This window comes from Sebastes fasciatus, chromosome 5 (genome assembly GCF_043250625.1).
Source record: "Sebastes fasciatus isolate fSebFas1 chromosome 5, fSebFas1.pri, whole genome shotgun sequence".
NCBI classification, from domain to species: domain Eukaryota; kingdom Metazoa; phylum Chordata; class Actinopteri; order Perciformes; family Sebastidae; genus Sebastes; species Sebastes fasciatus.
In genome coordinates this window covers 24446195-24459052 of record NC_133799.1, presented here as the reverse complement: position 1 = coordinate 24459052, position 12858 = coordinate 24446195, and the positions used below count along the sequence as shown (strand labels likewise).

General features: G+C 41.1%; 1 protein-coding gene across 5 annotated transcripts in view; it reads right to left on the bottom strand.

Annotated features, from left to right (window-relative positions):
* suco (SUN domain containing ossification factor) overlaps positions 1-12858 on the bottom strand; it is a 52341-nt gene that overhangs the window by 8717 nt on the left and 30766 nt on the right. For 4 of the 5 annotated variants that reach the window (XM_074635982.1, XM_074635983.1, XM_074635986.1 and 1 more), the window contains 11 exons: positions 12577-12688; positions 11078-11205; positions 10857-10924; positions 10656-10763; positions 8888-8993; positions 6966-6986; positions 6638-6693; positions 4811-4902; positions 4350-4415; positions 2993-3076; positions 870-951 (listed from right to left, as the gene is read on the bottom strand). In XM_074635982.1, the coding sequence (XP_074492083.1) occupies positions 870-951; positions 2993-3076; positions 4350-4415; positions 4811-4902; positions 6638-6693; positions 6966-6986; positions 8888-8993; positions 10656-10763; positions 10857-10924; positions 11078-11205; positions 12577-12688 (923 nt within the window). The remainder of the gene's footprint in view (positions 1-869; positions 952-2992; positions 3077-4349; positions 4416-4810; positions 4903-6637; positions 6694-6965; positions 6987-8887; positions 8994-10655; positions 10764-10856; positions 10925-11077; positions 11206-12576; positions 12689-12858) is intronic. The other variant, XM_074635984.1, reaches the window with a different exon arrangement.

The window sequence follows — 12858 nt, the reverse complement described above, 5'->3', positions numbered from 1 at the left end:
ATAAACAGAGCTTCTGTGTTGTTTGGAGGATTATAGAAGAAAAGTGATGTAAAACAACACCAGACTTGTTGTATTCTAGCTTAAGGGGCCGTGTCCTAAGGCCAGCGTATTTTTTAAATTTTTTGCAATGGTAGTGCAGCGTATTTACGCTATGCTTAAAACGGTAGCAGTGTGACAAGGCACTGACCGTTCATTCTGCGCCGAGTGCTGCACGTTTGGCGTTTTTTTCTGGTCGCAAAATTGTTAGACTTTGGGTAAAACCCTGAGCTTGTCACGGTCACTTTTTACCCAGCCATCCAATCACAGTGGAAGAGGGGCTGGACAAATAGCCTAGACGTGAACACATGTGTTTTATTATGAATATGTTTTGATCTTATTGTGTATGTTAAGATATTATTATCATTATTATTGTGGACTTTATGTTGTCCTCATGTGTGGAGCACTCGACCAAACAAATGTCCCCGTATGGGATAATAAAGTTGATCAGAATCTGAACCAAACGATCGTACTCGCCCAGATGTTTCCTCGCCCACAAAATCTCATGAACCCACATAGACCGGCAGGTCCGTCGTCCCCCCCCTAAGTGCTTCAGCCTTCCCTTCATTCAGAGATAGGCCTTGTCTACCTTGTGCCGACATGTTTCCTTCTGCGAATATTCCGTATCATAGCAACTAGACGCAACCAAAGTGTCTCAGCTGAAAAAACGCTGCGTCTCCAATGGAGACACGCTTTCAGCTGAGCGTTTTCAGAAGAGCGACTGGTGTTGTCAGCTGTGAAAAAACTCTTTGGTGGACACGGCCCCTAACTCATCCTTCTGTGACAAGGAAATTGACATTCGCAAAGGTTTATTGGTCTGTAATTGGTCTTACACTGCAGAGTCCTGAGGCGTTTCAGCTGTAACTTCTTCGCTCCCCTTCTTCTCATCCCCTACTGCTGTTATATTACCTAGCGCTGAGACAAAAACACACAACAGTTAAACTCAGAACGTGACTTTGATAACACTTGGTCGCTGTTTACGAGTGCACAGACAGAACCATATAGCTTGGCTGTGGCAGGTTACTCCACCAACGTGGCTGTAGGAGGCAAAGTGTAGAACAGAGAACCTTTTCGCTGCACAGTGTGGCTGGCGAGCCCATGTTTAGGAAAGTCAGAAATACCGTGAACCAGTCTAGTCCAGTTAGAACCGATCTCTCTCCCACTCTCTCTCTCTTCCCTGCTTACTCTGCGGGTGTAAATGGAAATCAGAACTGGAACCGTAAAAAAGAGTTTCTACTATGACAATAAATAGAAGGTCGACTTTGTGGACTCCCATTTCAATAAAAGGGAACTTGATTTTTGTGGTAGTTCGTAATAAACAAATTGTATAACTCCTTTTGGAGCGAGTGTTCTTCGCTCCAGAAGAATCTTGTTTTAGTTTTAGAGAGAAATGCAAATCTAAAAAGAAATCATATAGGAGCATAAAGAAAATAAACTAGGTGAAATCTAGTTTTCCCTTTAACTCGAAGCCCCAGAGGAAAAGCTGAGTAAGAGAGTCATATTGATGCAACTCTCTGTGGGGTGAACAGGGAAAAGGAGCAGACTCGGCCCCCTCTCAGTCTTAATTCATCTATACTCCTCTCTGCCAAGAAGTAAAACACAGACAGTCAAAGTTCTGCTGAAATGCTGCTAAAGACCTCCTGCCAACAGCAGAATAAACATCTGGCTCTCTCAGCTCGACATACACATGAACATTCAAGGCTACGCATATGCTCGCATTTTAGGAAAGGAAATACATTACAGTGACCCAGTTTTAAAAGGCAGTTAATTTAAACAATATGTGGAAGGACAGGCGGGCCGGTGGTTAGAGACAGGGAAAGGGGGCAGCTGAACAGTGTGAGTATGAGAAGAGTGCAGGGAAAGAGGGACAGTATAATGCTATTTTTAAAAAGGTCTCAAAAACAACAACAACTAGTGTTGTGCAATATTCTCAAGCTACGTGTTTCTGTAGTTCTACTGAATGAATATGTCTCTTCTCTAATGTTTATATACACTGTATGGAGCGGTTGTTAGTCGTCCTTTTGATTCATTATCTTTGGCGATGTTGCATCTACAGAAGCAGCAATGAACTAACATTTACACCTCAGCAAAGTGTGAAAACTATGGTTCGATATTTACATGTTTGCTGCATGGTTTTCATGCACAAAAACAAAATGTTTATAAAAATAGATTAATGGAATACCAACTGATCAGAGTACATAATGGCATTAAAACTGGATGAGTGACTCATGCTAAATCTTAAACTTTTTTTCTTTTTACGTGAGCTGATCTGGAAACGATCAATGCTTTTACTGTATATGCATAAACCATTTTTACTTTATAAATAAATATACTTTATTTATAGAGCACTTTTCATACAAGAAGCTCAAAGTGCTTAATAATAACAAAAAAATGCAACATATTTGAACAAACAATAAAGACAAGAAAATTAGACGACAATAAAAAGACAGTAGATGATAAAATATATATAAGTGAACGTAAATAAAAAAACAGACCATTAAGAATAATAAGAATAAGAGAATTCTAAAAGAAAAAATAATAAGAAGAATATTATTATAGCCCAAATTAAATAGATATGTTTTCAGCTGTGACAAGGTGTGGTGGCTCAAAGAGAATAAAAGCGAATGCATGTCAGGGACTTACGTTTCTAATAAAAGAGAATATGTAGAGGCTGGGTCAATAATGGAATAACCTTGGGCCCTTTCATCTTTCTTAAACTATAATTAAGCCTGTCACTGTGTGTCAAGCATCTCTGAAATCTACAGTGTTGTAAAGGCAGAACAGCAGTTTTTTACTTTTACATTTTCACGCATAAGAGACCTTTAAATACATTGTTTAGTTAACTCAGAATGTGGCAATTTCTCCTGGAAATTACAGTTCGGGAATGCAGATATTTCAGCTTTCCAACCCAGGATATAATATTCTAATCAGTTTGCTAATAAGTCCAAATGAGTACCTCCTATTGCTGCTCCACCCTCCAGCTCTGGTTTGCCACCCAGCACATTAGCAGCAATGTTGTTTACCATGTTTAGGATGGCATCTAAAAGAAAAGAACACACACAATACAGTTGTTATGAAAGGCATGATGTTCCTGGTTTAATAAGTTGACAGGCAGCAGCATGTGCCCAAACATGTGTTAATGAAACCACAGGCCATGTGCTTTTGCTTTTTCCCTTCCTCTCCTCTTTGATGCTGCTCTTCTGAGCCGCTTCAACATTATTTCCTCTACTTTTCTGTCCTGAACTTTCTTCTCCAGCTTCTCCTTCAGTCCCCATTCTACCTTGTTCAGTCCCCCTCCGAGCATGCCCATCTAAAGCCAGAAATGATGTGTTCGTCTGCTGTTTTTCGTGGTTTTATGGTCTGAGCCCTGAAGGTTTGTGTGTACAGCATTCATATGTGGTGGTGCACCAGTCCTCCTTTTGCTAAAATCAGGAGACAGAGGGGCACCAGTGTGTTTGCGCATGTGTGTGTGTGGTTAAAAAAAAAAATGTCTGGTGCAAGCTGCAAAATTTCTGCAACCCCAAACCCCCTAACGGTGTTAAAGGGATAGTTCAGATGTTTTGAAGTGGGATTGTATGAGGTACTTATCCATAGTCAGAATATTTTCAGCACTTTACCTTGCCGTCAGACAGCCCTTTCTGACGGGGAACTGAAGACGTTGGCTATGCTCTCTTCAAAGCCACCAGACTCCATTGACAAAAACAATATTTTTTACCTCACAGAACACTGGAGTTGCTGGTCTACCGCGCCTTAATCGTTAGTTAGTTAGTATTATTGTGTGACTTTAGTATGTTAAAGGGTTAGTTCAGATTCACCAAAGTCATACAATAACACGAACCAACTAACAAATCGAGGCAGCGGTAGACCAGCAACTCCCGTGTTCTGCAAGGCAAAATTACTGTTTTTGTCAAAGGAGTCTGGTGGTTTTGAAGAGAGCATAGATAACTGCTTCAGGTCGCCATCGGAAATTTCTGTCTGACGGCAAGGTAAAGCGGTGAAAATATCCTTGTATCTGTTTCTCCAAACTGGGGGCGTGCCGACCGCCATCTACTGTAGGTAATACACAGACTATGGAGAAGTAACTCATACAACCCCACTTCAAAACACCCAAACTATCCCTTTAATGTTAATGTCTAAATGATTCAGTAATCTAACGATAATAATGCAAATGCTAAACACATAATGGATCTAAATATCTGTGAAGTTCATCCAATCTTCTGTTGGCAACCATAACGTTGTAAATTAGTCTTTGTTAATGTAGCTGTGCCGTATATGTATGTATACAGTATATGTCTCTGTGTGTGTGTACTTACTGGTTGCTGAGCCAAGCAGGTTTTTAGAGGCCTTGTCCTCTGATGGTTGGTAGCCAGGTGGATAGTCTGCAGAAAAGGACATACTGCAGGTTATATCTAGCAAAATACACACAATAAAAATACACACAATAAAAATACATAACATTCAACAGTAAATAAATGTTTTTGTGCTTTTATGGAATTTTACATTTTTCATATTTGAGGAGTGGATAGAGGGAACTCTGCTGCAAAAGGCCGGCTGATATTAATAGTTAACTCCAGCACAAGTTACTTGGTGACTAAGTTGGAGGTCAGGAATGTAATTTGACTCTCTTCTCAGGGTCCTTTGTGGTCTAGTAATTTGCAGCGCATGTAGTGTTCATGTTAGTAGGTGCATTCGTCCTCTTCTGTTAGTTGAGTAAAATTGGACAAGATATTCTTTAACAGTTCTCACTCAAAGACAGAACCGGTCACCATCTTACCATAGTCTTCATCCAAGTACTCCAGTCTCTCTGAAGGGTACTGGGAATCTGCTATCTCCTCATACTCCTCCACCATGCTGGTACCAAACACCCTACACACAAAACAAACACGCACATACACAGTGTGTTACACAAACAAACCTACGCACAGAAAAGGTTAAGGGTTGTTGTTACGACACAGAAGAGGTGGCTAAATGCTTCTGTAGAAAGGTAGTTTTTTAAAACATGCTGCTCAGATCAGATATGAAGAAAAATGTTGTGCAAACTTTACAGTTTTACAGCCCATTTAAACCCCACCAGCATTTCCTTCAGAACAAGCCCCCCGATGACCCTGCTGATCTGGGACAGACATGTAGATACATGTACCTTTGTGTGTTTGTGAGATAAACTGTGTGTACAAGAGAGGGCTTGAACTTTGGAGTAAATCTTACATGTGAACAGGAGAAACACGTCGACTAGGAACGTGTGGCAATCTCAAAAACCACACTATGGATTTGATGAGTGAATACAGCAAACAACCACTAAGAGAGGTTATCAAAAGATCACCTAAATAATCTAATAGTACAGCATAGTTCCTGGAATAATAGTACAATTAAGTGTGAACTGAGACACTGGAGTCATTCTTCAGGATAAAAAACATTGTGCACAGTTCATTATTCACCAGTGTAAAAATCAAAGTCAGATGACTTGCGTGTGATTATGAGAACAGATGCAAACAATTTCCTGTTCTCGACCACTGTTTCTAATCTCTTAAGAAAGAAGGGCAGTAACCTTAATGGTTCATCCCAGGGTAAGCTGCAGTGGAACTATACTTTAAGTGTATGAGCTCTTTAAGTTTGCATTATTTAAAAGATCAGTGTGTAGGATGTCGGGGGATCTATTAGCAGAAATGGAATATAACATGTAAGGGATAATGTCGGGGTCCTGCTCACCCTGTCAGGGTTCATTTTGCAACTATGACCGGCTCTTGTACATTACCCCGCTTGTTACACGGATACTTACTAAAGAAATCAATAGTTTGACACAAAATATTGATTTAAAATGATTTTATTGATTTAAAAAAAGTCCTCACGCTGTATAGAGATCAGAACTCTGTTATAAAGACACAACAGACCATAGAATGCTGTAATTGACCAAATCAGAATAGAGTATTCAACCAAGCGGTGTAATAATCATTATTATGTTTTCATTAGTGTATGATCACATGAAACTAATGCTATGTTCCCACAACGAGAGGCAAAGAAACAAAACAGCCAAGTATGGCCAGCGACATTGTCGCAGAGTCTCCAGCATTGAAGTGTTGCTCAAGCGCTCAATGACGTAGTTATGTCGTTAAATAGTACTGGGAAACGGCAAGAATACGCTTTTCTTCCATTTATTAGACGGAATGAAATGGTGAAACAAAAACATACGACTGGTCGATGCTTCATCGTGTCATTAGAGCGCTGAAAGAAGTTGAGGCCGGCCTCAACTTTGATTTGTAGCGCGTCACGCAGCGACGAGTGTCAGGCATCAGTTTGTAGCTTCATGTCACCGGCTTTCACTGAAAATGACTTGCAGCCTGCTGCCTTGTCACTCGTAGTGTGAACACAGCAGAAGAATCATTTTGTTTTAGCTTAGAATGAGCCCTTCATATCTACATAGGGAGCGGGTCCTCTTCCATGGGGTTTCTACAGTAGCCCAGAATGGACAAACCAAACACTGGGTCTCCGCTAGAAGCCATTAAATCCCACACACTGGTCCTTCAATGCCAATTTAGAGTTAGGAAATCAGAAAGAGAGGCCTTAGAATAGAAAGGGAACTGTGAAGAGTTATTTATTATCTTACCTGATGAGACTGAGTGGACAGAAATGTTCTGATCCAAAGTGGGAGAGGAGTTCAACCTGCAGGGAAAACAGATAAACTGTTAAAAATATCCTCCACCAGTGCTTATAATATGTGTATTATTATGTGTGCCCACTCCTTAAACCCATAATCCACCAAATATGTGAAATACTAGAATAGCCAAACATTTTCTACTAGTTTATAAGATCTTTCACATGCATTAAATATGATGCTCTGCCAAAGCTCACCCATTACAGTGTACAGTATGACCATTACAAGAGTGTGTTTCACAGCGCACCATAACCTCTGACAGAGAGAGAAGAGTGCTAACCTTTATGTACTTGATGAACATCTGATGCGAGAGGAAGACAGCAGAAGGACAGAAGGAGAGAGAGAGAGAGAGAGAGAAATAAAACAAAGAGAAAGAAATCAGTAAAGACTGATTCAAGCTACAAGCAAGTCAAGCATTTGGTTACAGTCTGGCTCTCTCATAAGACAAACACACTGCTGGTGTCACGCTGGATCGTTGTCCTATAACAGTCCACAGGCAAGATGCTACAAAGAGGTTTCTAACAAGCAGTTAGACAGAAGCACAAGGAAGACAGAGAGACAGACAGACAGACAAGCTCAGGACAGATGAAACGAGACATAACAGTGTTCAGCTGCTTAGATCAGTGCGGTAACTAAAGCAGATAATCCTGGAACTTTCTAGACAAAAATCAGTTTATGTAATAAAAACACAATTATTTCATAATAGAGCACATGAATCACAGTAAGCACATCGCACATAACACCCACATTAAAAAGGATAATCATCCGAGTATTAATCAACTGTTTAACAAGTCTGCACAGTGAATATTTAGTGAGCAACATTGAGGGTAGAAGTGTGAGGGGAGAGACAGTTTAGAAAAGCACAGATACTTTGAAGTTATTACATCAACACTTAAACACTGAAAGCGATAAATGATGCGCGTCAATTGATGCTCCTGTGGCGCACTGCAGGCATCACATTTGAAAGGCCACCACCACAGAACCAGCAGTATTTTAGGAAAAGGTTGCTATTCAGGGAACATTTTGTATATTACAGATACTCCATCTTTCAACTTGATCTAAATAATGGAGGTTTTCCTGGTTCAAAACAACAGAGTGGATTAGATACAATTATTGATATGATAACCGGAACCCTAGATGAAAGTTTAAGTTTAACGTGAAATTGGCGTCACTTGATCTGCTGGATAGAAGACACTGTGTCACTCTGTTGGAGTTGTTGGGACTACAAAAACACACGCTGTTGTACTGGGGTGTTACAGAGTGAAGCTTCTTTTACCACATTAACAATCTTTTGGCTGAGAACAGACACCGTCCTGCAGAGAGCACACAAAACCGACAACAGCCAAGTTTTATTTTGGTCTGCCATCAAGTCACAAACAGAACTGACATTAATTAACAGCGACATCCTTGTAGCTCAAAAAGGAAAATACAACTTTTGCAGAATAAACAGCTTTGGTCGCTGGGTCCTAATTTGACGCTCCAAAATGGAAACAAGATGGGAGTAGGGGTGTCAAAGCAGTTAGACGTGCCTCGTAACGCTTTTGGTGCGTGTTCGGCCATTTAAAACAAATAGGTGTACTTCAAAACACAGGCGCCAGACGCTTCCAGTGCGTTTGGGCCTTTATTTTTGGGTGAAATCGGGGCTGTAGAGATGCAGAGATGGTAAAAAATCAAACGTCTTAAAGTCCAAATCTTAGTGGGAACAACTGTCAGTGATTTCAACACTCAGAAGGAAAACAGTTGTAATCCTTTAACGTCACAAACTGATGACTTCATTTCCTGACAGCATTTGGCACAAACTACAACAGACCTGCACCAACTTGGCCCGATGAGTTGTGACACCCAAATCTCAAACATAAATCAACCAAACAGTAATGTCTATATCTGCTCTTTAGTTCTTACAAGTGAGAGTCTGTCATGGACACACGCCCTCCTAGTCATTTACACAGAGTCACATTTCTTCATCCAGTAGAGGGAGGGGTTTGCAGGCAGCGCTGATGGCATGGCTAAGTCTCCATGAAGTCATGAGAGGGTCCCCTGAGCTTTAAATACAGCCATGTATACTGTATGAATGTGTCTGTGTGTATATTCATCGGCTAAGAGCTGTAATATACTACTGAGAATGAATAAACCCATTGTTTATCGCTCCTCTCCTTGAGACATAAGTGTACTGTTAAAGCAGGAGGAAGAAAAAAGCAGTACCTTCACATATTTAGCATAAAGCTGTTCATCCAGCGGGAAGCTCTGGACTATGCGCTCATCACGGGCGTGAAAAGTACCGAGCTTTACCCACTTGTTGGTAGGATACCTGCAGACAGAAGGAGAGAAGAGTAAGATGTGCGTATGTGAGGGCTACAGTGTTCTTCAACACACAATCTGGCATGTTCTCAAAGGCTGGGTGTAAATGCCACTGTACGCCGTGTGACTGGAGGTCCGTCCTTCCACGCCAGAGGGTGGAATTTATGAGTTGTGGTGCAAGACGATGCCAGAAATAAATCACAGACAACACCAGCTCTTGCAGCACTAAAGTTAGAACTGATAATACAGCAGGATGAAGATGATTTTAACGAGTCCTGGTTGGTGGTTTTCATATGGTGCAGCCATGATTCAGACTAAGAAATATGATAACTGCAGGTTTCTGTGCATGCTAAATCTGATTACCACTACTTCTTCCTATCTATGTTTCCTGAAAGAGTTCAAACACCTGGCAGCTAATCGACATCCTCCCGGATCTATTCTTTATATACGTTTATAAATAATTTTGTCATCCTGAATGTCTATACTGTAATTTCATTATGTTGATCTAATCCGTATATACGACATCTATTGCACGTCTCTCCGTCCTGGGAGAGGGATCCCTCCTCAGTTGCTCTTCCTGTGGTTTCTTCCATATTTTTACCTGTTAAAAGGGAAAATGCACCACCTTTTTATGTGGATATCCAATCAGTGTTGATGGTAAATGCAGTCAACTGAAGCAACAAATTCCTCAGTGTGTGATAATCGACCGAGAAGGCTGAGTTCTCCTGCTCATGGAGCCATGCTGGCAGTGCCTACATGTACCAGGAAGCATTGCGTGCCAGCTTCTGACACCTGGAGGGTCCTCGCCAGCCGTATCATCTTGCACGGCTAATGCGGCCGCAACCTCGGCCTCTTTCCGCTGCATTTCTTTGCCCTTATACTCTGGCTCCAATGCATACGGCTGAATATCCGAGTCATCCTCTGCACTCATATTTTGGGAAACCACTTTTGCTGTTGGAAACGCAACTAGTTTGCAATACAAGCAAGGAGAATAAGGAAGTTCCTTTTTTTTTTTTACTTTCTTTACACAATGGACGACCGGGTTCAAGAAGTTCTGTTTTTGAGCGGCATCTAAAGCACGGCACCCCCTTGGCTACCCAGACACAGAGACTAGAAATCCAAGCTGAAATAGCAGCCTGCAGTTCTTCCTTACCTCCAACTACATCACTATCACATAAAAATGATGCGCTGGATGCAGGAAGAACAGATTTTTCAACTGCAAACTCAGATTTCTCAGTCAATATAGCACTGAGGAATTTATTGCTTCAATCGACTACATTTACCATCAACACTGACTTTAAAAGGGTTGTTTTTAGAGCTTTTCCTTATCTCAACCGAAGGTCTAAGTGTTGTTTCCTCTACAGATTGTAAAGCACCTTGAGATAAAAATTTGTGATTTGTGATACTGGGCTATTTAAATAAGATTGACTTGAATCACAAGGTACTGAAAACACTGCTTTCCTCTACTGTTCTTCAATAATCCAGTACAATACATGCATTATCTCAATTGTTAATCGACTGCAGGTGATGATGCACAGCAAGAAATTGGACTGGAGGCCTGCACATACTGTGGCTCAGCCCAATTCAGAGCTTTTTGTTTGTCACACACAACCACCACATGCCTTTGAGAACACGTCAATCAATTTTAATATTGGTTGAAATTGAACTATACCTGTCACTGATGGAAACTAAAAAGTCTTTCGGTGTTGATGAGAAGAGCTCAAAGTTAGCGATGTCCAGCTGCTTGACTTGAATAGGCTCACAGAGCTCTATGACAAACCTGGAGGGAGGTAGATAGAGAATGTTTATTAAAAGATAAACTCATATGAAACTTTAAAATCAGGCTACAAGTAGTGTGTGTCAGTGCACTCACCAGATTTTGTTGCTGCAAGGATTTAGCATGTAAAGGTCCATATTCTCCATGAGAATAGCTGAAGTGCTCTGAATACGAGACAGAAGAACGACAGAGAGAATTAGCATCCACCATCATCATCACAAGTTTCTGCTGATACAACATGACAGTACGACGGACAGCTGTGTCAGTGTATGTGTTTGTGTGTAGGAAACGGGACAGAGAGGTGATGCGTGTTTAACCTTGGCCTCGTTGTTGGCAGAGAGTATCTTGGCACCACACTCCACAGAGGCGTAGTTATTCTTGAAGTTTTTCTGGACCTTCTTCACTGGATGGGGGGTGCCGCTGGTTGAGGTATGGAGAGACTGACCTGGACAGAGGGAGTGTGACATTAGACCCATTACCGACACTGGAAAACAAAAAAAGTGTGTTGCGTGAGGGGAACCAGTAAAGAGATTACGCAACAGCACATAAACACACGCTCTGCTGACCACTGCACATGGCGTGTCCAGGCAGAAAGAGAGAAGAGAGAGGGAGGGAGATGGTGACATAGATAGACAGGAATAGAACATGAGGAAGGAAGAGAAAGAGACATGACACGAGAGGTGGATAATGAGCTAGTTGTAAGAAGGACAAAGAGGCAATAAGAAGAGATGTAGATTAAAGCTGACATGAGAAGGCTTCCTTTGTCTACAGAGGCAATGCTGCAAACTGTGCCTGGGCCCGCGTCACAAAGTGAGATTAACATCATTAGGCTCATCTCTGAGTTATCCAGCTTTGAGAGACCAAAAGCCTTGAAGCAAGGGCCCAAACTTAAAACGCACAATATGTGATTTTCTAATAACAAAAGACGGAGTTTGGTGACGTTGTGAAGTAGCGTGGGATCATGGGAGTTGTTGTCTTGTCAGTTTTTCCTGGTCAGTGTTCATCGTTGAGGAGGTTTTTACCGGGAGCTAAATTATCAGCAGAGGTCTCCTCCTCTCCAAAACAAATGGACACAGTGATTAGAGCCGGTAATATAACTGATTAAATCAGTTTCAGGTTAAAAAAATGGTGTTTCTCTGATGCTGTTCAGCGGACACAGGACGTCCCGGAGGGGCTGCGAGCAGAGCTGCCACTAATATTTGCTGAGCTTGTTTCTCTGATAATTTAAGATCCAGACGTTCAGGAGGTTTTAACCGAGAGCCGAATTATCCGCAGAGGTCTCCTCCTCTCCAAAACAAATGGACCCGGTGATTAAAACCAGTAAAAACACTGAATAAAACGTTAGATAACTTAAGATCCAGACGTCAGATGACTAAAAACCTTCATCGGGTTAAAATATATTGTTAAAAACAACTAAGATCTTAAAAGTATATCGTAAAAAATGTGGCTTAAAACTGGATAAAAAGTCAATTTATGACATCTTCTGGCAGACAACCACAACGCTGACGCATGCTCAAAGAGGATATGACGCCATTGACAGGCGACCAAATGAAACGCACCGTCCGTTACCTTGATTAAAATTACAGATTTATCAGGTTTGAAAATTGTTCGAAACATTTGTGAGAATTTAATACACAACTCAAAAAAATATATAACATAGGTCTAGTCCTTTTTAGACATTTTAAAAGCAGAAAAATGTTAAATATTTTACCTTTAAAACAGAACGTAATGGGACATTGCACTTAGTTGATGTGATGTCTCTCTTTCCGTTTGTGCGCATGCATCTAAATGTGTGTTAAATAATTTATGCACTCACTTTTCTCCTTCTCCACCTCCATGACTTGTTTCTTCCACTCGTCGAAGGTGGGGATGTCTTCTTTGCTGGGCACTGAGGGATCATTCTCCTTGACAGTACTGCCATGCCCTTCCTGTAACACAGAGACCGGTGTATTACACACACACAGTTCTTTACAAACAAACTGTATCTATCACCAAAACTACAATCACCTAATGCCCTAATATGCTGATAGCTTGGCATACAAGAGCACAGCACATTGTAAATCAATCTTATATTGGTAAATATGACCAAGATTATTTG